At 40.9% G+C, this 23,029-nt stretch overlaps 7 protein-coding genes across 8 annotated transcripts; 4 read left to right on the forward strand and 3 right to left on the reverse strand.

The window, feature by feature from the left end:
- The first annotated feature begins 413 nt into the window (after positions 1-413).
- LOC131269141 (G2/mitotic-specific cyclin-B3) lies at positions 414-6,695 on the forward strand. The gene is made up of 6 exons (XM_058271469.1): positions 414-511; positions 2,973-3,162; positions 3,250-3,472; positions 3,606-4,919; positions 4,987-5,317; positions 5,539-6,695. The coding sequence occupies exons 2-6, from the start codon at positions 3,122-3,124 to the stop codon at positions 5,910-5,912; spliced, it is 2,283 nt and encodes a 760-aa protein (XP_058127452.1). The 5' UTR covers positions 414-511; positions 2,973-3,121; the 3' UTR covers positions 5,913-6,695.
- Positions 6,696-7,497: 802 nt separating this feature from the next.
- Positions 7,498-9,442, forward strand: LOC131269147 (cell cycle control protein 50A). 2 transcript variants are annotated; one of them, XM_058271474.1, is made up of 5 exons: positions 7,498-7,670; positions 7,791-7,924; positions 7,993-8,665; positions 8,742-8,907; positions 8,968-9,442. In XM_058271474.1, exons 1-5 carry the CDS (start codon positions 7,619-7,621, stop codon positions 9,014-9,016), a joined length of 1,074 nt encoding a protein of 357 aa, XP_058127457.1. In that variant the 5' UTR covers positions 7,498-7,618; the 3' UTR covers positions 9,017-9,442. The 2 variants fall into 2 exon arrangements, with proteins under 2 accessions (XP_058127457.1, XP_058127458.1); XM_058271475.1 differs by lacking the exon at positions 8,968-9,442 and having other exon boundaries at positions 8,742-8,911.
- Positions 9,443-9,726: 284 nt separating this feature from the next.
- Positions 9,727-11,117, reverse strand: LOC131269148 (rhythmically expressed gene 2 protein-like). The gene is made up of 2 exons (XM_058271476.1): positions 11,073-11,117; positions 9,727-11,001 (listed from the first exon to the last, which is right to left on the reverse strand). Exons 1-2 carry the CDS (start codon positions 11,080-11,082, stop codon positions 10,112-10,114), a joined length of 900 nt encoding a protein of 299 aa, XP_058127459.1. The 5' UTR covers positions 11,083-11,117; the 3' UTR covers positions 9,727-10,111.
- A 431-nt stretch (positions 11,118-11,548) lies between these two features.
- Positions 11,549-12,975, forward strand: LOC131269144 (protein artemis-like). The gene has a single exon (XM_058271472.1). It carries the CDS (start codon positions 11,631-11,633, stop codon positions 12,891-12,893), a length of 1,263 nt encoding a protein of 420 aa, XP_058127455.1. The 5' UTR covers positions 11,549-11,630; the 3' UTR covers positions 12,894-12,975.
- On the reverse strand, positions 12,903-13,956 carry LOC131269149 (NFU1 iron-sulfur cluster scaffold homolog, mitochondrial-like). The gene is made up of 2 exons (XM_058271477.1): positions 13,816-13,956; positions 12,903-13,743 (listed from the first exon to the last, which is right to left on the reverse strand). Exons 1-2 carry the CDS (start codon positions 13,884-13,886, stop codon positions 12,978-12,980), a joined length of 837 nt encoding a protein of 278 aa, XP_058127460.1. The 5' UTR covers positions 13,887-13,956; the 3' UTR covers positions 12,903-12,977.
- Positions 13,957-14,364: 408 nt separating this feature from the next.
- LOC131269145 (XK-related protein 6) lies at positions 14,365-16,160 on the reverse strand. Its single transcript, XM_058271473.1, has 2 exons — positions 15,977-16,160; positions 14,365-15,908 (listed from the first exon to the last, which is right to left on the reverse strand). Exon 2 carries the CDS (start codon positions 15,870-15,872, stop codon positions 14,673-14,675), a length of 1,200 nt encoding a protein of 399 aa, XP_058127456.1. The 5' UTR covers positions 15,873-15,908; positions 15,977-16,160; the 3' UTR covers positions 14,365-14,672.
- A 1,723-nt stretch (positions 16,161-17,883) lies between these two features.
- On the forward strand, positions 17,884-22,548 carry LOC131269143 (protein halfway). The gene is made up of 5 exons (XM_058271471.1): positions 17,884-18,016; positions 18,111-18,279; positions 20,033-21,093; positions 21,193-21,529; positions 21,605-22,548. The coding sequence occupies exons 2-5, from the start codon at positions 18,268-18,270 to the stop codon at positions 22,145-22,147; spliced, it is 1,953 nt and encodes a 650-aa protein (XP_058127454.1). The 5' UTR covers positions 17,884-18,016; positions 18,111-18,267; the 3' UTR covers positions 22,148-22,548.
- Positions 22,549-23,029: the final 481 nt, after the last annotated feature.

A 23,029-nucleotide genomic window follows, 5' to 3' on the forward strand; every position in this document is an offset into this window, starting at 1 on the left:
TATGCTGAAGTATAGCTTTTTAGGTCGTTATCATAATAGAAAATTACAAAAGAGCAATAGAGAGCTTTGTCTTATTTCTTCGAAAAACAGTGAAAGCTCTTCACGAGTGAATTGCTTAAAATATGAACGGTATTTTTTTATAATTTAATAGTATATCGAATTGTAACATTTTGATTGGGGAAAAGACAATGCACCAACTTTCATCATAATTAATCAATAATTCGCCATAATATAATCGTAAATAACGGAATATTCGAAACCATATAGGCGCTGGTAGCCGCTGAAGCAAAAAGCGAGCGAAATTGTATCTGTCAAGTTTGTACGCGGCTTTACCGCTTGACATCTCGTTCGCCACTGAAAAGCGTTCTGTGAACAGAACGCTCAATTCGTTCAATTTGTAACAGACAAGCAACGGCCGCCAAAAGGGCAACAGGGCGCTTGTTCGAATCAAAGTGCAGTTCTGTAATTCAAAGCTGTTGTAGGTTGTGCTGTGTATTGGTCGAAATATTTTGTAAGTAGCAAACTTTTATTTTACATCTGTTATTTGTGCTAATTATGCTTAATATCGTAACTTAGCTCCTGTAACTTTTCTTTGAGGCAAAGGTTGCTTGATTGCTTGTTTTACGATAGATGGTGTCCGTTTCCTGGAATGGGTTCTATATTTATGAACAAGCATTATATATAGCGTCCCTGTGATGCATTTCGTGAAAGATCTCTCTCAAATCTTATCCGTAGTGAATATGTTCGTTTGTGAATAGAATTAAAACAAGATAGCGATGGCGTCCGTAGGCTTTTTAATTAAAAAAAAGATAGCAGCGAGGACGATCACAATTCCTCCTTAGGTTGTGTATGTGAGCTACCATGTTTCGGCCATTTAAACGGTTTTTTGATTCCTTGCATCAATCCCAGCTTGAAATGATATGAAATTCTCGAGTATGGTCGGGTCAGCGACTTAGTTGGAAAGTAATCTTTTGAAGGCTTATTTTATTAGATGCCTTCAAATGTCTAATTTGTGTTTGTTATATGATTTAGTTTATCTTTGTGTCGTCCTTCTGATTCGTGATTTAGTTCTAACCTTTATCTTTTTGGAATGATAGAATGGCTTGCTCAAAAGATTTCATTTTGTATACTTACAAATATAAATCTATTGAAGCTTATTGAACGAAAACGCAACACATTAAATTCATTTTGTGCTTCCAATGTTTGTTATAAAGCGTTGAACGCATGTTAATCGAAAAATCGATGGACTTCACCAAAATTGGCTATTAATCGATTAGCGTATTATTAAATATAGCTTTTCAAGCATATTAATATACGTAATTGAATAAAAGTAGATCTCTTTCACTTACCTGATTTGTATTCGAAAAGAGTTTGAGGCCCCGAAACCGTAAACTGCTTGATGCTATGAACTATCCACGGCAAACAAACAGATCCATTTCTTAGATTCTGATTGCTTTTCTGAACAGAACGCTCTTTGAATTATGGTTTTATGTGCGATGTTCGAGTTATTTTTTTGTGTTGCGAACTGTTGTTTCTCCTTTTATCTCGTAAATAAAAAAGTGTGTTTCTTCAAGACATCCAGATGTAGAGACCGTAAACGGAGAGCTCAGCGACTCAAAAGAACGCCGAAATCTCCGCGCCAAAAGTAAGCAAAAGAAGCAAAGTGTGCTGTGAGTTTCGGTCCTACTTTTGTTAGTCCTTGTGCATGCTGCATTTGTAGCAGCCATATGATGAGAAAGGTAGTTATTTGTCATATGCCTACTATGTTGAACTGAGACTAAACTTCGGAAATCATCGATCTCGTTAGCCATAGAAATCATTCTGCAAAGCGTAAATTCTATTGAACTAAATTCACACGATTTTCATCTCTTCTCTGGCGGTCCTTTTTCGTCTGTAGGTATCTTTGATTTTCTTTTCTTCCCTTCCTTCGCTCTTTTTGAAGGACAATCCCCCAGCTGGTATTGGAACTGTTGCAGATGCGTCCATTTTATTTATATCATTTGTCTAGATTCCTGTTGTTTTTGTGCTTGTGAGATAGTCTCAACCTCTCTGCACACTCGTATATGATAAGTAAAGTAGATTAAATAGATCACATCGTAATAAAGGATTTAGAGTCCATGTAGAAACATACAGATAATGCTTTCCTTTAAATCTGCGAATGTATTTGTGCCTCTACGTATCATACATATATGATCAAGGATCTTTCAATGTTTGCACACATGCAAGCGAAACCACGCACGCAGCTGACAACATTTTGTCTGTGTTGTCTTTCAGGAAAAGATTCCGCGCAGGACGAAGTCGGGATATCGTACACTTGTTGTTAGTCAAATTTGTCCGCAGAATTATACATTATAACGATTTACGAACAAAAAGAACATTCACAATCATTAGCAATATTAAATTATAATACATAAATCCTTTTGCAAAGGATGTAATCAATTCCAAAACTATTCTTAGAATAAAAATTTTCACATTCCCAGGCGAGTACAAACAAAACAGAAATGCCCAAAATTGACGAATTACTCCCTTGTTTCGGCTTTGGCATGTTGCAGGAACCCATATATAGGCGTTCTACATGAAAGGAGATTTTCCATAGGATTTCGATTTGGTTGATACACGGAAAATATTATAAAGGAAAGGGCTACCCGTGGCAAAGCGTTAACGTTTAAGTATCGTCCATTTTTCAACCTTCATCGGAAGGAATCGAAAGTAGTATGAAAGAAGGAGATATTTTAGCCATAACAATAGGTATTCTGAGTATTGTCTTTGAATATTCGTTGGAGGAAACGTAGGAAAGTCAATTGTCAATTTTGCATAGCTGATTCTGAGAATAAGTTAACAAACATTATCAAATTTTCAAGTGTCTGACTTTGACTGTCTGCTACTATATGTATTTTTATATTCTCTATATATATTTGTTTGCTCACATTAAATAAAAACTAAATTGTTTATTATTTTTATCCTTTACACAGCGAAGTTTCAAAACAACGCGTTGTTTCCATCACATTTTCACACAACGAAAACTTGCCAGCAGAGACCTGCGAAACGATTACGATTACGAAATAATCATATTCTTTGAAATTGATCGACGTTTTGCTGGACTCTGTTTAGTTGCTTGGAAATGGCATCAGAAAATCAGGCAAACAACAGACGTATCACACGGTATGTAATCACATAGTTTAAAACTTTTTAAACAACAATATATATGTTATTTAGCAATGCCATCTCTCTCTCCGTTCGTTTGGGTAGGCTGAAGTTGGCAAAGGAAAGCAATTTGTCTGCCATGCCTGAGAAAGCCGACGTTGGTACTATGGAGGGGTCGAATCATCTGCCGGGTAAGCGCAAAGCTGATGGTAATCTGACCAAACAACACCATGGTGTTAAGCGATTTGCGCTAGGAAATCTAACCAACGCAGAATCAGACAACTTGCTAGCACAAAATCCCCAGAAAGCTTCCATTCCAATGGCTAAGGTACGTAGTGAATGTGCATTGGAATCTGACATTTTGGGATCTACGTTTTTGTCTCAAAATCGCCAACCTATAAATTAATGTTTTATGTCACAGATACATAAAGAGTTTGAATTTTGTTTCTTTTCTTACATAGATAAAGCAATTTAATGAGTCAAAGCACGCCGCATCCAAATTGCGGGGGGCTACGAAGATTCTGACCCGGGCTGCCATGCGGCTTGAAAAGGCGTTTTCTAATAAAAACAAACCCCAGGATGAGCAGGAGAATCGATGGGGCGATGATCGTGACAATGAAAAACCATCGAATGTATCGGATGGTGCCGCCAAAGTTGGGAATGCTACAAATGGAGTTATGCCAACGAAATCTCGACGAGATACAGCACATACAGGAGCCGAGAATACAAAATTGAGCATTGCTAGAAACCAAAAACCACTAGCGCAAGTGAATGATGAAGCTACCAACTCAAAAAATACGGCTGAAGTGCCTTCTAAAATACCGCTTATGTTACACAGTGAAAAGAATGTAAAGCAATTGGGAGCTTTAGATGAGAAAAAAGGGGGTCGTTCGTCGAACGACTTCGAGGACAACTCGTTGTATGTGAGCGCTGTCGAAAATCTCGATGAAGACAATAACTCGTCCTCATCGAATGTCTTAGAAAAAACAGGTGCAAAAGGTCCGCTACAAACTTTAAACCAACCGGCCCGTTGTTTGAAAGTAAAGAAAAATATTGCAACTGAAAAAATTCCTGCCGTGAAAAATGCTCCCCTTGAGCAAGTTACAAAACATCCTCTGATATCTGACAGTGTAACTCAAGAGGCTGCAAACAACAACGAACATAAACCACCACCACTACTGGCTGGAGAAATCAATACAAAACTAAAAAAACAAACATCGAACGAATTTGAGCTCAGCAATGACGCTTTGTATGTCACCGCAATAGATACCCTTGAGGAAGAAGCTGCATCATCCCTACGGCGCCCTCTTGCGCAGCCGACAGTGGAACAAGGAAATGAAATATCCAAGCAAAAACGTAGATGTGGAACTGTTATAGTCCCAATCCAGCAGTCAATTCAGAAGCCAACCGTTACCGTCGAACCCCGCTCGCCTCGCAAGAAAACTCCACCAGGGGTAAATGACTTCGATAAAACCTATTGGCGCGATGTATATCAGGTGTCGGAATACGCGCAGGAAATCTTTGAGTACCTTCGTGACCGTGAGAGCTTATATCAACTGAAGGATTACATGAAAAAACAGCCTTTCCTTACTGCTCCTATGCGTGCGCTGCTCGTAGACTGGATGGTTGAACTCCAAGAGTCATTCGAATTAAACCATGAGACTCTATATCTTGCAGTAAAAATTGTGGATGCCTATCTTTCCCTTGTTGTAATTGGACGAGAGACGCTTCAACTAGTGGCGTCTGCAGCGTTCCTGATTGCGGCCAAATATGATGCAAGTAGCTGGTACTTGTGCGTAAGTTTCATGAAACTAATTGAACTTTTTCATTTGAACTTTCTAGGAACGCGTCCCTCCCACCGTCGACGATTTCATCTACATTTGCGATGGTGCATACGTGCCGCAACAATTGCTGGAAATGGAGCGTACTGTATTTCGTACGATTGGATTTGATCTCGGATTTCCTTTGTCCTACCGTTTCTTGCGTCGATATGCTCGGGTGGCCCTCGTTCCAATGCCAATACTCACCCTTGCTCGGTACATCCTAGAGACGAGCTTGATGGAGTACGCTACAGTGATTTTGTCAGATTCCAAGCTCGCATGCGCAGCCCTTTTCATAGCGCGGCGAATGTCTGACCTACCAGGTTGGAATAAGACATTGGAGTTTTACTCAGGTAATTTAGATCGTCAGTACTTTTAAAAGTTAACTTTTCTGAACGTTCATTCTGTGTTTCGAATTCATTTGGTTGCTAATTAAATTTTTTTATTTCTACTATGAATTTTTACAAGAGCATTCCAATATTTATCTTTTTTTTGTAAAAGGAAACCCCCTGACCCTTAGACCACATGTACTTGTTAGTTTGAGCTCAATTTTTCATATTTTTATTCACAACAGGATATAAGGTTGACGACTTGAAGAGCGTAATAATCCTACTGAACAATGTAATAATGCCGAAGAAATCATCGCCATTGCTCAAACTCACCAACGTTCGTGAAAAGTACTCTCATGAGTTGTTCTTTCAAGTTGCCAAGTGCCCTGTCATCACCAGCTTGGAAAAGCTATTCGAAACTTCAGAACTACCTCTCAATGTTGATACCAAAATTGGAGAACCATCATCCGGCCGATCTGCTAAATCAGTAGAAAATATGATAGTCGTGCCACAATCAAACCCGCAAGCCTCTGGTACATCTGAGACTGTAGCCCCATCAACCTCTGAATCCGCCGATAAAATTGACACTGAGGCTCAACCATCAACCAATTTTCCGTAAAAGCAAACGAAAATTAAAACTAGTTTTGGAAATCCGCTTAAAAAAGCTATGATAGATAGAGAAGATTGTCCTAGAATCCCAACAATGTTAGCGATCCAGATCCTTTTTTGTTTAATTGTTGGATACATTTATGCCGATTTGGTTTGAATGTTTGCTGTTGTATGTAGAATTAGTTGTATTGAGCGAATGACTGATACTGCTTTGACTAGACTAGAAACCGTCGCAAGATACGATCGAATAGCGTAAGAGATGACCGAGCAGGAGTAAGAACAAGGCAGGAGTTTTAGCAATAGGGTTTATGGAGTTTAGTCAAGCGTTCAAGAAAATCAGACCAGTTTCTGGCCTTGTTTTATGACCGAATGGCACTGAAATGCGATCAATTAAATATTCGCCTCCTTAAAATCTTTTTTTCATTCAAGCTTCTAAATTTGTTTTGGGAAAGGTAACAAGTTTTAATGTTTGCCTGGACTTTAAGAAACAATTTCAAACGATTTAAATTGGCATAGAATACCAAATGTTAATTACTACTTTCTGCAGTCCCTAAGAACTGTTCATTATCGTAATAGATTCGAAAAACCTATAAATTAAGCATTCATTATTTTTGTGCGTTACTTATAACATGCGATAAATCCTGTCCTGATTCATATGCTTTCAATGGTTTGTTTGAATTTAATTATTTTAAAGGTTATTTATTTGCCCTAAGTTTTTTCGTTCGTTGTGGCACGTTTATTCGGTAAACTTCATTAAAATGGTATTGTATCGCACATGATGCGATGGGATTAATCGTTCTTGGATTTTTTTTTTGTTTCAAATTGAATGTTCTGTAGAATATTTGATTGTTTCTTTGTATGTTCAACATTTACAATTATAGCTTCATAGCACATTTTTACTACGTTGAGCCTGAAGAGCTGGGAATACGCTGGTGTAAAGCAATAAGTTTCCTTTTTTCGACGCTTAACAAAATAGATTCGATAATTTAATCGACATTCCCCCCACCATTTCCAGTTTATCATTAAATATGACCATAGAATTAGCCGATTAATAAGTAAATTTAAGAAGCGTGTCATTATCTCACAAACGGACTAATGTTTTTTAAAAATTGTTCATATTTTGTTATACAAGTTAAGGTTACTAGAGCGAAGCAATACTTGTATTATGCTATACTAAACAACCAACTAATGTGAACAATCTATGCTATATTTGTGAAACTGAAGGCTTATGAATCCGAAAAATTCAATCAACTCAACGAATGAATATGAAGTATTGGACGAACCATAACCAATCATAAACTCTCTCTCCTGGGGTAGCTTATCTGAACTGAAGACATGTTTTGTGGTTTGCTCACTGATATTGATATTGTTTCCATTTCCGTTATGGAAATGTTTAAGAATAGTTTTGGTTAAAATTTTTATAAAAGATTCATCAAATTGACTCTTGTTGAAAGATTCAATCATATGAATCATTCCAAGTACTACTTGGTTACAACAACCTTGCGCTCGTAAAACGTCACATTTGTATGTCATGCTAAACCTGTACGCTATACGACTCGTGGTCTCGTAGGGCATATGAGTCACGTCAAAAATTTTCATTTCAAGGGTGCTCTGCTGTATTGTTGTTCGTAAATAATATAATCCAGAATATTATCGTTTGCGAAGTCTGTATCCGATTATTATACCGTAAAACTGGCCGCAATAATAAGTTACGCCATGCCAGAGACGGTGGATGGAGCAGAAGTGCTCAAATCGAAGCGGCCATCAGGTATGAAATTTGTCTAAGGTCATTCGTGAACATTTTACGACATATGGCCAAGTATTGCATTACACAGCTACGGTTTGCAACCAATTGTGTGCCTTTTCGTTTTTCATTTCCTGCTCCAAGACTCCGCCTTCAAGCAGCAAAGGCTTCCGGCCTGGCAGCCTGTCCTTACGGCAGGTACTGTTCTGCCTGCCTTCTTTTTGATAGGTATACTTTTCATCCCAATCGGTGCCTTGCTGTTGATTTCTTCAAATTCGGTAAGTGCCTGCATAATAATTCTTCGTTCTTTTCAAAATTTTCACGATTAATCTATATCTGCTTTCAGATCAACGAGTTTGTGTACGATTACACCCACTGTAAACCGGACAATGACAATCGAACTTGCGCGGAAATAATCAGTGCCAGTCCGGACATGAATTGCAGATGTAATATCAATTTCGAGCTGGAGAAAGACTTCCTCGGTAAGGTGTACATGTACTACGGGCTGACGAATTATTATCAAAATCATCGGCGATACGTCAAATCGCGCGATGACGATCAGCTTCTCGGGCGACTGTCGTCGACACCGTCGAGTGATTGTGCTCCTTTTGCGTATGTTGACGACGACGAAGGAAAGCCGATAGCGCCGTGTGGTGCAATTGCTAACTCCTTGTTCAGCGATGAGTTTGAGCTGCATCTGGTGGACGGCCGCCCCGTTCCTTTACTGAAGACGGAAATTGCTTGGCCATCTGATCGGCAGATTAAATTTCGCAATCCGGAAGGGGATCTGAGGACCGCATTAAACGGTTTCAAACGTCCCAAGGCGTGGCGGCGCGAGTTGTGGGAGCTCGATCTATCAAACGAAGAAAACAATGGATTTCAGAACGAAGATTTGATCGTATGGATGCGCACAGCAGCCTTGCCTACGTTCAGAAAGCTTCATCGTCGGATTGATCATTCCGACGAACGTTTTCAGGAAGGTCTGCTGAAGGGCAATTATTCTCTGTCCGTCACATACTGTGAGTATAATGCAAACCGAATATAGTTGCCTAACAATGCTTTATTCGACTCATTTATATCGTTTTAAATTCGCAGCCTACTCCGTTACTGAATTTGATGGAACGAAAAAGTTTATATTATCAACAACATCGCTTTTGGGAGGAAAAAACCCATTCCTTGGCTTCGCTTACATCGTAGTTGGTAGTGTTTGCTTTTTGCTGGGAATCGTTCTGCTTATTATACATTTGAAGTGCAGTAAATCGTAAGTAACAATAACGAATTGATTTTCCAGAGTATACACATTTTCTTGTTTCGTTTTTAGTAATGGTGGCATCAGCAGCGTACATCAACGATCAACATCGCGCCCATAAAACTAACGCTGTGAATTGTATTATTTATCGAAAGCGAGGCTTATATTTAAATGAAGTATTTTTTGTAAGTTGAATTTGTATAATTTAATGCCGGCGGGAGATGTTTCAGGTGATAAACAGTAAATCTAACTATACTATGTTACTTAGGCATTTGAGGATTTGCAATTATAAGGCAATCACATGGAAGGTAAATCTTAAACATATTTGTTTCAATTATAAAAAAAATGTTGTGTTGAAATTCGGGAATCACGGCATGCATTTCATTTTCAGAGTAAGTTGTTTATATCCCTTTTTTATCCAAATTGTAAAGCAAACCAATGTGAACAATAATTTTAAATCAGTAAGGAAAACAGTTACTCAAAAACCTTTTAAAACCAGTCAAACAGTTATAAAAGGACAATACATGAAATTTGATTTGTTTCGCGAGCTTGTATCATAGAAAACTAAAATATGAATGAGATATCGTATTGTTGATGACGACAATCAGTTTCATTCTTAATTTGAATAGAAGATGTGGAGGAAAAACAGTCCCCATTGTAGGCCATTGTCGACTGGAGCTAAATGTTTGTGGATATAGAAATAGTATCTTCTAAAAAGTCGCACAGCTTACACAACCACAGCATAGTAACTATATTGCAAGTGGACTGCAGCACTCTCACATAACTTCTTGTGATCACCAATAAAATTACCTTTACTCTGGAAATTAGAGTACCTGCAATTGTTTCCGAATTGTTTTATTTCTCGCCTATCAGATTCACTTTTTCTTTTACGCTTATCACCGTTGAGTTCTTAAATTCAATGCTTTATCTTTACGCATGTAGAAATATTACAATCTACTTCTTATTATTACGGTCTACACAATTCAAACGTTGTATTTCATTATCACAAATTTAATTTAATATAATTTATACAACTTCATATAAAGCAGCTGTAATTTATGTACACAACATTTAAATAATTTATCATTGAACAGATCGCGAACATGAAATACTATTTACTCTCTTGAATAATATCTTGTATGCTTTCGTTTTTGTTTATTTGAAATGAATCAATTGAGCCAAGAAAGAATATATCTTTTGTTTTAAAAAGAAATTTTCACCACTCAAATGAGGGATCAGTTTCCAAACGGTTTTGTAATTCGGGAAATCCAGCAAAAATGTGCCATTTCGGAATTGTTGTCCGAAGCTCTTCATTCTTCTTTGTATTTGAAACATTCACTAAAAGCGCATGCCAACCAGCATTGCGAGCCCCTAAGTAATCTTCTTTGCACAAATTTCCTATATGCAACGCCTCGTGAGGATGTACATTGCTAGCATGAGATATTAGATTTGCACGGTTTAACGCTATTTGAAATATTTGCTGGTCTGGTTTTTCAACGCCGGCTTCATAGCTGGTGAGAATGAAGTCAAGCCTTGGATTATCGTTTGATGCAGATGAAATTCCGTGGTTCCGAAGAATTGTACTCAGCCGTGAATCAAAATTGGATATAACGGCCATCATTTTTCTTTGGTTCTGCGATGTAGAAGAATTAGCTGTTTCCTGTACAGCACTCATAAACTGATCCACACCGGGTCGCTTTTTCCAACACATATGGTTCGTATCATATGTGTAATCGTCGATCAGCTGATTTGCGATGGTAGTCAAAAGCACTGGTGGTACTTTGATGTAACCGGATTGTGATGCTGCTTCCAAAATTACGCGCTCGACTAGTGTGCGCCACCACCAGCGCCAGTTTTCCTCGCGATTGTTCAATTCATCTGGGTGCTTTCCCTTGCATCCGAAATTGGGATACTGACTTTTCATCATTCGGAAACAGCTGACGAATGACTTACTTATCGCATCTTCATCAATTTGCAAGTTAATGTGTGGTCCCAAAACACCGTTTATCACTTGTGCATAGTGTCGCTCAGGTCGAACAGCGTATTCTAGGAGAGTATCCGTGACATCGAAGGTAATTAGTTTGAAGCGTGATAAATTGGCGCGAACTGTAAACAAGTAATAAAATATTTAGAAGATGCTGCAAAGATTTCATTGTATCCCAACACAATTTTCTTACGATAGTTCATGGTTGTCTGCAGTAAACTACTGTTGTCATCAGTATAAAGGCTTGATTGTCATGACGTTTTGTGATCATTACATAATTTTAACAGTTTTTCATTAAGATTACATTACAAGTTCCAATGAAACATGTCTTTATAATATGTTTTTTATCAAGATTGTACGAAGACGATGGAGTCTATTACTAAAGCCTTAGTTTTGATCATGATGGGAAATCAATGAGCTTCATCGTCCTGTTCAACCTGTCAAAATCTCATACAAGAAGTAATGGAAAACACGTAAACGGTAAAAAGTATATAAAATAGCAAAACCGTAATTAAAACTAGCTAATTCAGAATCATTCACGCAACATTAGACTTCATTATTATTTAAGAATTTTAATCTGAATTACCCAACTCTAATAAAGTGAGTTTTACTTCGTTACAGTAACCTTGCACCAAATGTCAACCAGTGGTTTTGAGTTGCGAATTGTTCCACAGTTGTAATATCGTTATTATGTTTTAGATGCGATCTTTACAGTGGGAAAGAATTCCCTAGATATAATCTACACCGTGGGATGAGTACATTCACAGGGTTCATTCCCGAATTACCGGGTATTGCCATCGACTGCTTCGAAGACGCACAGCGCAGTCAATCGTCGATATTCTTTTTGTCTCACTGCCATGCAGACCATATGAGGGGCCTAGACAAGAACGTGCCTCTTCCGGGCTCGTTGCACTTGAGCCCTATTTCCGGAGTATTTATCAAACATCGTTTTCCTCAGCATGCCGACGTAGTGCGTTCGTTTCACGTTGGAGAGCAACTGGCTTTAAAAGTGCATCCTTCAACTGGGGAAGCCCCCTACGAGCTGTACGTGCGCTCACTTTCTGCCGAACACTGCCCCGGATCGGTAATGTTTTACTTCGAAGGGAATGGTACTCGCGTACTATACACTGGCGATTTCCGTTTAAGCTCCCAGAAGAATTTCACGACACAATCGAGTGGAATACAGCCAGCAATAGTGTACTTGGATAGTACGTTCCTCGATAAAGACTATTCCTACTTCCCGAGTCGCGAAGAAAGTACGGCACGAGTTATACATCTTTGCACGGAATGGCTGGCAGCTGATCAGCGTAACGTAGTATCATTATGGCTTCCTGCGAACTATGGTTCAGAAGATCTATTCTTACGACTATTTGATCGATTGAAGGAAAGGATACATATCTCCGATAGGCAGCGTGCCCCGTACAAGCACTTCTCATCGCTAAACGATATACTCACCTGCGATAGTTCAACTCGTATTCACGCCTGCACCGGAACAATGCGGTCGAACCGGAATCTGAACTGCGAAAAGCTGTGCAACGAGAATAGTACATCCTTCGTACGCACGATCCGCCCGTCCGCTCTCCGTTGGCGAGCCTTGCAACCTACCGAACAGTTTTGGAAAGAATCTAATAATCTATTCTACGTTTGCTATTCTGCACACGCGAGCTGCAATGAGCTAGGCGCATTTCTAGCCCACTTTCAGCAACATGTGTGTGACATTCGGCTTAACGTGATTGCCGACGAAGACGACCGAGTTAGAAAAGAACAGTTGATAGAATCAATGTTGGGAAATAGAATAAATCACGCAACGAGTAACAACGGCGCAGAACGACGAGATAAGGCTCAGGATGGTCTTTCTCTAAATTTAAATAAGATTGAATACAGAACAAAACGGCGTACAAATCATCGAGCAGGGAGAACTACCGAGAGTAGTGAAAGTGAAGATAATGACTGTGATTTATCTTATTGTAAACTACCGAAGCGAAGTCGCGTAGAAAAACATTGTGCCTCATAGCGATGTGTTTTTCAAAGATTGTATTGTATGTACATAACGCTATATGTTAGAATTACGGATAATAAAGATAACATACACATGCAATTAAGGTTTGTTGTCTACTGCAGATTCGTCCTTCTTCCGGATTTGTTTTTCGAGCCGGGAAAATTCTTCCTCTGTGATTTTATCTACATCATCCTTAACCTGCTCGACAGACACCACCTCGGGTATGTAGAACTGTAGCATGTTCTGCACACCGTTTTTCAGCGTAACGATAGAGCTAGGACACGACGAACAGGAGCCCTGCATTTTAAGCTTCACCACACCGTCATCGAAGCCCATAAAGATAATATCCCCTCCATCTTCTTGCACCGTAGGGCGAATGCGCGTGTCAAGCAGCTCCTTGATCATCTGCACCGTTTCGTCGTCCTCCTCATTGATTTGCGTGTCCAGGTTGGGCTTGGCATCAGTGACCACCGGAAGCCCCGAGGCAAAAAAGTCCATAATTACCGCGAACACTTCCGGCTTGATAATTCGCCATTCAGCATCCTCCTGCTTCGATATGGTTACAAAATCGCCACCGAAAAATACGGACCGAACTCCCTCGACACGGAACAGAAGCTTTGCCAGGGGACTGCATTGAGCAGACGACACATTGGGGAAGTCCATTGTTTGACCTTTCTCCAGCACTGCCACCCCGGGAAGGAACTTCAAACTATCCGGATTCGGTGTGTCCTGCGTTTGAATGAACATGGAACGTTTGCAGAGAGTGTTCAACGGGTTACGAGGGGCTTGAAGTAGTTGTGCGTTCATATTTCGTTGAACCACAGCAGAGCTGTAAGCCGCCTCATTACTGCGGGCATCTCTGAATCTGAAAGTAGAGAAACGTTTTTGGATACAATGTTGTGGAATGACGGCATTAAGGTAAGCAAATTTAACTCACTGAAACTGGGTGCAGCTCAATACTGCTGCCAAACGGAATTTCAATCCAGATTTTATTGTATTTTGTAGCATATTTAGCACGACCCGGTGAATAACCGATACCAACGAAGAAAACTATTACGACTCGTTCTAACGATTTGTTTTGCTTGCGCAATGTTTTGACGTTAATAAGCGTCATCGACCAAATGGCATGATAGCTGGCGTGCACAATCGAGTTTTATAACCTGGTTTCTGTTTCTTTCGACCAACGCAAACCCGTTGTAACGTTTCAATCCTATATCTGTACTGCATGCGAGAACCAATCCAGGTCATCAAATTAAACATAAAAAATAATTCAATCCAAACATTTACTAAATGTTTTTTACCGAGCATACGCTCTGTGGTTTTTATTTAAATTCAAATCCAACCGCCAAAAGATACGGTTTGAAATTTAAGGAAAAGGAATAAACGAAATCATCAAATTTTCAAAGAAGGCTTTACTTCACAGAGAACTCTTATTTTAGAGCTACTTTATTATATTCACATATTAAAAAACCATGTTATTCACAGGAGAAAAGTATGTGTATTTATCACTATATTAATAACAAACATATCTCCTTACGACTTACACAAAAAGTACAATATGATAGACTCTTGAGGTAATATTTAACTCTTGATAAGATGTTGTTGTAACAAAGTATGTCTTTGAGTTAAAATAATACAATTCGTGTATTGCTACGATTCAGTCTTTATGTTATCTGCAACATATACCGCTTCTGGCCGTTTTTGCATTCACGGGTATTGTAATTCACATAGCCAATTTTTCATATTCCTACATTCCAGTTCTTTGGTCGGCTATTAGGCTTCGAGTGAACCAATCTATAAATCTACCGATGGATCATCCTGCTGGCGTGAGGTGATGTTTGGGTGACAGGATCGATAGAAAACGATCATCAACATGATACCGAGCACGAACATCACTACTGGGAAGCAGCTCAATACAACGAGCCAAATTGTCGACCCTCGTATCGTTGAGTTACGCACAAACAGTGCGTATAACGTTCCGCAGGTCACCGTCTCGATGAAACAAAGTGTGTAAAACAGTGAATACCGTAACTGCGTCGCTCCTTCGCGAAGAGGAATGTAGTTGAAAATGAACACTGCACCGAAGGCGGAGGACAGGAACGCACGCTGGATGAAAGAATCACCGCAGAAGGATGGACGTTCGTAAAAGAACACCCACAATGCCATCAGCATAGCGTGGACGGCGCAGGCCAGCGCAGTGTAGTACGGAAATACACTGGCCACCGTGGCGATGGCGAGGACACGTGCGACCGTCACGGTAAACTGCCAGGCAATGTGAACGATCGTGCCGGACCAGGGAATGTGTCGCTTATCAAGCCGAGCGAACCGTACGCAACGATAGTGGGATGCCATACACCAGGCAATGCTGCCCATGGCACTGATGATCGAAAGCATCTGCAGTGGCGACACGGGACCGGTGGTGAGGACGATCGTCAGTTGGAGGATTTTCTGCAATGTCACCTCTAGCAGGCACTCGAATATACGCAACAATGCCACGTCGCTGTCTTCCTGAACCAGCAGCTCGTAGGTCCGTTTTTGGCCGGATAAATCTTGCCGACGCTTTGCCTGATAGCAAGCGTACGAGAGACGCATTGAATGCCAGTACCGGCAGAAAAACGGCAGCACAAGTACGCACAGCATGGTGTCGCAGCATGGTTGAGATTCGCGCCGCCCCCGTTTCGTGTCGTCTACATACATCAGCAGGCTCAGCAAGGAGGTGATAATGGCCGGTACGATCAATCCGCCAAGCGTCAGGGCGAAATAGATGATTCGTTCTTTTTGATAATACTCGTTAGCAAGGAGCAAGGTCAAACTTATGCTCACTATTCGCAGAACGATAGATATGCACGTCAGCGAAATGTCCCAACGGGTAACGTCGTGACCGGGTTCATCCGTACGGGTCAGGAACTCCAGCTGTACACCAACCATCGCCGTCAGCTTCGCCCCATCAGTTTCGGACGAGGCAAGCCCTTCGGTTTGTTCCGCGGAGGTCATAGTTAGTAAAGCGATGAAGCGGTCGGAAGATGGTAACTAAAATTGTGGCGAAGAAACGAAATATAAGGCACGTATTCTAAAAGAACCAAAACTCGAACTCGAACCTTTCGTTACTAGATTGATCTCGGTACTGCCCTAAAACTACGATGAGTCAATTCCACTGAACCGCGGTGATCGCGTCCGTTGATCACGCATCACCCAGCCTTGGTTTGGTATGAGAACATCGTCGTCACTTCGATTTGTTGCCTTTGCTCAGTTTGTTAGTTTGCAAACACTTCTATTCGTTCCCGCTTTGGAATGACTTTGATCACAAGGACGCGCTGTCAACTGTGCACAGCTGAGGCGACCTGTCAGATAAAGACGACTCCATATTCGGGCCCACAAATAGGGTACGTTTCTCAATTATATGCACTGGTGTCCTCAGTTGCTAAATATTTCAGTTAAATTTATTTTACACAGTATACTAAAAGAATTATACAGTATACTAAAAGTAGTTTTGTTCCAATTTCTTATAAACATTGAAACTTCTGGAATTCATGCCTTATTTTGTTGATTAATTGAACAAGGATATCAACCGTTTTTGTATAGACTTATTTTTATTGCATACACGAGCAGTAGACTTTTAAATCACACCCAGTTCATGCTAGCTCACTTCTAGCCGCAACTATAAAACCTAATTGTACGTGTTGCAGTTCATACCCTATGTGTTTTAGTGTAAATAAGGAGCGTCATGGTACAGTTACCCTGAGGTAGAACCAAATGCGAGCGAACATTGCATTTAATGATTCAAAGAATTTTATGTTTTTTCCCGCATACTGATGGCCAACCGCAATATGATCTATTTCCTTAATTGGTGTAATTGAAGGATAAAGGCTATTACCTGAAATGGATGAATAATAAAATAACGGAGAAATGGTGGAGCTCTACATGCCACCAGCAGGAGGAACTGTTTAGAACAAACACGTTGTTCATCTCGTGTTCCAATATGTGAATTGAACACGCGGTGAGCCTTTAGAATGTTCAGTATTTCAGCCATGTATTTAGTATGATTTGGTTCTAGGTTTTTGATAAGGCGGAGTGTTTGAAAGCAATCAGTTTCAAGCACGGAGTTGCAACATTCCATACGTTGTTCTTTATAAATATCTTTCTCTGTTTCGAATGTCGATTTTCGTTACTTAAAAAAATGTTGAAAAGGAATAGAAATCGTAATCCAGACGGGCTTGCTAAGAACGTAGGCAAATAAGTTGTTGCCAGTGTTGTAGTTTTGAGAATAAAAACATGTTTGCTTATCGTCCCTATCAGTTGAACGCCTAAGCCATTCTATAAAAAGCGAAAGGACAAACATCTTAATAGCAAACAAAACACCAATGGCAAAATGACCGTTGAAATAGAAACTGTGGTGTGGTAGCCGCGTGTTGCTGATGGTAGACCATTTACACTGGAATCGATAAGCTGGGGTAAACAGAACCACGCCGTTACTGGTCTGTTAGTTGCTGTACCAGGTCGGTCACATTCTGCGCCCGAAAGCCGCCGGCTTCGCATTGTTTGTGCACCGGAAACGGTGTTGCGTTCGAGGGCGACAAACAGCACGTTGGAGAGTCGCACGAGTGTACGTTTATTTTTGATAATTAGTTATGGCATGAAAGATTAAAGCACATTCGAATACTCCGACAACAGCAGTTGTTGGTTGGAGCTGTGATTTTTTGCGTCTAGTAACCGACATCGTAGTGCTTGTGGGATTTGTAGCGGAACGGCAGCGCTGTTCAACGAGTGCATGTGCATTTTGAACTTGTTTGTTAGTTACACATGGCTCAACCAGTGGTATAGTCGATTCCAGATTCATCTCTTCACTTTCGGAGACCCCTGATAAGCAATAGTTGATCTGCGCACATGGGTGTGCGTATGCGCGTGTACGTTTAGTCGGCTGTGTGCGTCTCAAAGAAAGTGCATGTGAGAAGGAATGTAATGCACCGTGTACGATCTGTCAAATCAGATCGAAGCAGGTTGTTGTTTTTCTTCTCGTAACACTTTATTTACCACCGCTCGATCGTGAAAAGTTTGAGAAAACTAGTCTCAAAACGCTTTCTGGTCACAAAGAAAACACAGTTCTATTAATTTACCATTTCGTCACTTACCGTGTGCTTGTGAGTTGTAAAGATTTAGTTCTTATTTGTGAGATTCTTGCCACAAGCTGAATCAATATTAAATATGTGATTTATTCTTTATCGCTATTTATAGATGTGTACCTGGCTCGAGAACTTCTGTAATGCAATGGACTTGTTTATCTAGTGGGGGAACTAATTGTGGGGGAATTCCTGTTTGAATGACGCCGAATAGCAGTGCGTCAAGAAATCTTCATCTATCAACTACGACGAACTAAAATTCGCTCCCAGATATGCTGGACGAGGTAAGAAACAGTTGAGCTTGGAAACTACTGGAAACTGGATGGAAGTTTCCAACGCATCGATGATATCGATGATAAATATAGTAGCATCTTATGCTGCATATTTGCAAACAAAACTTTGTCAAATGTATATTGCAAAGGCATATAGGTTCGAATGGTTAACACGGTTATTAGCAGGGACTGTGAAATTATCATCATTTAGCAGCTAGGCAGACTGTTTTATTTGGCAAATATCCCGAACACATCCCCTTTAGCACCGCGATCCATAACTACACCGTTTAACAATGCCCCAGATCCTTTTATCATCCGCCTTCAAGAAGCTTTGGTGTCAATTTCGAACGCTAATTGGAGGACAAACAAAGGCGTGTGGACTGGCTTGCCCAACCAAGCGTCCGACCATGCACTTCATGCGGTTTTCAAATATAGCCGATACAGGTGGCAATCGATATCGCCAATAAGAAGGGTAATTTTAGTTTTTTTTTTATTGCTGGTGTAGGTTGTGGTCATGATTCAAATAACAACGTAAAGTAGGTTGGAGAAACTTGGAGTAGGCGAAAAATTCTTTTGTTGACTCAATTATTCCGATGCAGGGGTTGACAAATTCCAGCCCGCAGGGCACATCCGGTGCCCATACAGATTTTATCTGGTCTGTAAGAATATTTGTGTATAACTTACAAGAAAAGCAAAAGATTTTTAAAAAGATATAACTAGCAATCAAGCTTTGGTAAACGATATAAACATTCGTTTTATCACTAGGATATCTATTTGGAAGTTTATTTTGGTATCGTAACAAGTTAAAACAGTGCTTGTATCCGAGCTATATTGAACTGTCAAAAATCTCTGAAAATTTACGCAGTTAGTTCAAAACACGAGCTGCAGCTAAAAACTTTCACAAAGACAAAGCACAGTTATCTCAAACCTACGAATGTACGAAAACTGAATGTACAATATAAATCCTATTTAAGGTTAAAACTTCAATACCATTTTTATCATAAACACAAAGTATATGGATAATGCTATGTATTTAAATTATATGAAAATAATGGTAAAAATCAAGTCAAGATTGAATAGTGAAAGTTAGGATTTTTTTTATATCACTCCAAAAACTAAAACAGCAGCATATGTAAAACTAAACATTTCTTATGGTATCTAGTCCACGTTTTGAATTTTAATTTAACAACCTGGCTCCTTTGTGTGTCAACCTCTGATTTATAGCATGGGTTTGAGTATGAGTATAGAATACTAGGACAAAATATGACTTTTTTACCGTGAGGGGCTTACTATACTTTTTTTCTTTACTTACGTGCTTAAGCTGATTTGTCATTCATCTGAAAGGATTTGATTAGGATTCGAAGCCACGAGTCGATTACTCGATTTATTAATTTAAATTAATCTGAATGAATTATTAAATTTGAAATCTGACCTACATCAAAATAATTTACACCCAATATGACCACATAAGCCGGTTTAAAAATCAACATTATTCATCAGAAAACACTCATCACCGTAACTTATGAAGATTACGAAGTATAACATATTTTTCTCAAATGAAAAAATAGTTAATATGCGAGTTTAAAAGAAAATATGCTTTTGGGAACGTTTCACCGGACCATTGCAAAGCTCTTCGAAAGCACAAGCTTTTTAGAAGTTTATCTTTATGTCAAAGCTTCGCTCTGCTTGGAAAAAGCAAGCGAAATCCGTTATCGGAACGAAAGAAAATTAACCGCCGGCTAATTGCGTTCTTTTCTACTTGCAGAAGACAGCAAAGGCGGTTGTTTACCGCGGTAAATGGAAGCTGGTCGTTCTTTGGCTAGTCGTTGCGGTACTCGGACCGTCTACGATAGTTTCCAGTCGTATCGTTGGCGAAAACCATGCCGGTTCCAATGTGTTGTATACTGAAACTGATTCGCAACTTTCTCACGCGTTGGATCACACGACGCCCTTATCGGCGGTAGGGGAAATATTTTCGCCACCAACTGCACTGGAAGGTGGTACTGCTGCTGCTGCGAGTGCGATCAACGGATCAGTGTTGGCAAATTTACCGGTGCTTCTAACGGATTCGGCCACAAATGCGAGCCGTACAAAGGGTATAAATTCGTCGACCCATGAGACTGTTAACGGCATGCCCAGTGCGCTGAAAGAGGCCAGCTCAGTGGATGAGCAAGTTATTGGCCAAGTAGCCAACAGTAGCATCAGTACTTCCACCGTACCTTCTACGACGTCAACCGTATCCTCAACCACAACCGTCGCTAGTACTAGCACGACCACGACAACGACCATCGCCACCACTCCCGCGCATGTCGGGGCACAACCGGTTGCACCCACTACTAGCACGCCCCCGGCGGTTCCGGCTCCGATGCCGGTGATCGAGTGCTACTACGCACCGCCCGAGCTATGTGCGGAACGTCGGGGGGACTGCGAATGCAACATTGATCCGGCGGTACCGGGGGCGCTCTACTGTTGCAATGTGACCGACATCAACAAAGCAATTGGGTGTGTTGCATCGGAAATGTCCAACTGGAAGTATCTGCACATTCGCAACGTAACGATGCGCGAGCTGGCGCTAAACGTCTCGAATCGATACATCAAAACCCTTCTCTCACTGTCGATTACTGATGGGGCGATACAGCGTATCAGTAATTCATTTGCGCGCTTCTCCTCGCCAGTGTGTTTGAACGTTTCGAACAACAACATCAGCGAGATCGAGCAGCGTGCCTTTCGTGAGCTGCGCAGCCTCACGATGTTGGATCTTTCGTACAACAATTTGTCCACGATACCGTTAACTAGTGGGCTACAGAAGTTCCGGCTGGATATACGGTATGTGCGAGCATTGGGCAGTCGGGTTTGTTGCACTTGAATGTCAAAAGAAACGACAATGAAATCATTTACGGTTTGGTTTTTCTCGTATCGTTGCAGTGGTAATGTTGGTATGCTGTGCAAATCGCTCTTGGAATCCCTCAAAGGGGGTGTCAAGTTTAAGGACCCGGAATCGACGTTTTGTCTGACGAATCGCACGTTCAACTGGTTCAACTCTACCGACAGCTTGCCGCTGCATCAGCTCGAAATGATACAGCGCGTGCAGGACGAGTGTCCGGAAAAGTGCACCTGCGAGTTGGATCGGCTTAACTTTGACCTAAACAACACCGAGCGGAAGACGATTACCACACGCGTTGCCTGCACTGGTCTCGGGCTAACAAAGTTTCCCGATCGGCTGCCGGCCGGCACGGTGACTTTGAATATCTCGAACAATAATGTGAGTTTAGGGGACGCGTGCGCCGCGCAATCTTTCGTTTACCCACCGGCCTCATCCTCATTTCTAACGTTACAGATAACCAGCTTGGAGGCGTTGAACCACCCGCCGTACCAATCGTTGCTGCGGCTGCACGCGGACGACAACCAAATTAGCTCGTTGAGCGAGCTCGAAGGGATGGACTTCGTCTCGCGGTTCACGCTTTTTTCAATCCGCCGCAACAAGCTGAAGACGGTCCAGTCGTACATCTTCGCCAAGTCGCTCGATCTCGGCTCGTACATTTTCCTCGAGGGCAACCCTATGTCGTGCGACTGCAACGCGGCCAAGGGCTTCAAGAACTGGCTGCTCAGCCGGAAGGCACAGGTGCCCGACCATGAGTATATCTTTTGCGAGGGCAACACCAATCTGCCCCAGCTGGTGACGATACAGGAGAGCAAGCTGTGCCAATCGCAGCACGACTGGACCGACTACATCTACTATCTGATCGCGACGGAGGTGCTGCTGCTCATAGCGCTCGTCTGTAAGGTGTCCTACGATTATTGGGTGTTCAAGTCGGCCGGCTATCTGCCGTGGCCGGCGAACAAGATGCCGAAGCTTCCGTGCGATTGCCTGTGTGAGTAGAGTATCCCGTTCATATTACCGGCCGAGGGGCCATTCTCCGTTTGAAGTTCACGCAACACTATTTGAAATTGCCCCACGGTGGAAGAAAATGCTGAAAGCAGCCACAAACTAACGATACAGAGTGTCGACTGTGATAAAATAGCTTTCTCGTGCTCGGATTAGTGATGAGAATAACGATGCAGGAAAGTGAGTCAATTCAAAGTGAGTGAGTAGGAATGGAGAGTCAAGTCCTTAAGTCGTTCAGAATAATTAGGCACAATCAGAACGATTCAATTCTTTTTCCTGTTGAATGAATTTTTACGATGTTTAACGTGCATAGATTCAGCGTTCAAAAAAAGGGGTCTTCCCTCCCCTATCGACCACTCTTTGGGCTACAATGAGCCCTAAATCATTCTTTTAGAGCTAAATTCTTCTATAAATTCTTCTTCATTCTGAGCGAGGTAATTTCTTCGTTTAAATCACAAAAAGGGCCAAAATTAATCATCTTGGTGAATTGAATCAATTCACTCATTAAGATGAATCAACTTACTCACTCACTTTGGCTCAGCACTTTGCACTTCACTAGCTCGGATGTTCTCCACCCTTTGGAGTGGGTAAGCATATTTTAATGCTTGGAACATGTGCTGCAAATCCTTCATGTAGGTAACGAATTGAATGAGACATAATCTTCCTTCCACTTTTTATTTATTGCTATTGTACTTTGCAACCCAGCTAGTGGTCACATTTGTAATCAGTCGAGTATAGAACATAAATAAACAATAAGAAACAAATGGCGCAGAACGGCTTTGTTTGTCACGTATTGATTTTATTTTCATTGCTAATGCAGAGTTGTGGCAAACGATTTTGACAAGCATAAACACAAAGTAGATTCAACGGCGCGAC

This window comes from Anopheles coustani, chromosome X, assembly GCF_943734705.1.
Source record: "Anopheles coustani chromosome X, idAnoCousDA_361_x.2, whole genome shotgun sequence".
NCBI classification, from domain to species: Eukaryota; Metazoa; Arthropoda; class Insecta; order Diptera; family Culicidae; genus Anopheles; species Anopheles coustani.

Coding starts and splice junctions, on each gene's coding strand:
- LOC131269141 (XM_058271469.1), top strand. CDS start 3,122: ATGGCATCAGAAAATCAGGCAAACAACAGACGTATCACACG. Junction 4,920..4,986: donor TGATTGCGGCCAAATATGAT/GCAAGTAGCTGG, acceptor TGAACTTTCTAG/GAACGCGTCCCTCCCACCGT. Junction 5,318..5,538: donor GACATTGGAGTTTTACTCAG/GTAATTTAGATC, acceptor TATTCACAACAG/GATATAAGGTTGACGACTTG.
- LOC131269147 (XM_058271474.1), top strand. CDS start 7,619: ATGCCAGAGACGGTGGATGGAGCAGAAGTGCTCAAATCGAAGCGGCCA. Junction 8,666..8,741: donor TTCTCTGTCCGTCACATACT/GTGAGTATAATG, acceptor TTAAATTCGCAG/CCTACTCCGTTACTGAATTT. Junction 8,908..8,967: donor CATTTGAAGTGCAGTAAATC/GTAAGTAACAAT, acceptor TTTCGTTTTTAG/TAATGGTGGCATCAGCAGCG.
- LOC131269144 (XM_058271472.1), top strand. CDS start 11,631: ATGAGTACATTCACAGGGTTCATTCCCGAATTACCGGGTATTGCCATC.
- LOC131269149 (XM_058271477.1), bottom strand. CDS start 13,886: ATGCTACAAAATACAATAAAATCTGGATTGAAATTCCGTTTGGCAGCA. Junction 13,744..13,815: donor TTGAGCTGCACCCAGTTTCA/GTGAGTTAAATT, acceptor CTCTACTTTCAG/ATTCAGAGATGCCCGCAGTA.
- LOC131269145 (XM_058271473.1), bottom strand. CDS start 15,872: ATGACCTCCGCGGAACAAACCGAAGGGCTTGCCTCGTCCGAAACTGAT.
- LOC131269143 (XM_058271471.1), top strand. Junction 21,094..21,192: donor AAGTTCCGGCTGGATATACG/GTATGTGCGAGC, acceptor GTATCGTTGCAG/TGGTAATGTTGGTATGCTGT. Junction 21,530..21,604: donor TGAATATCTCGAACAATAAT/GTGAGTTTAGGG, acceptor CTAACGTTACAG/ATAACCAGCTTGGAGGCGTT.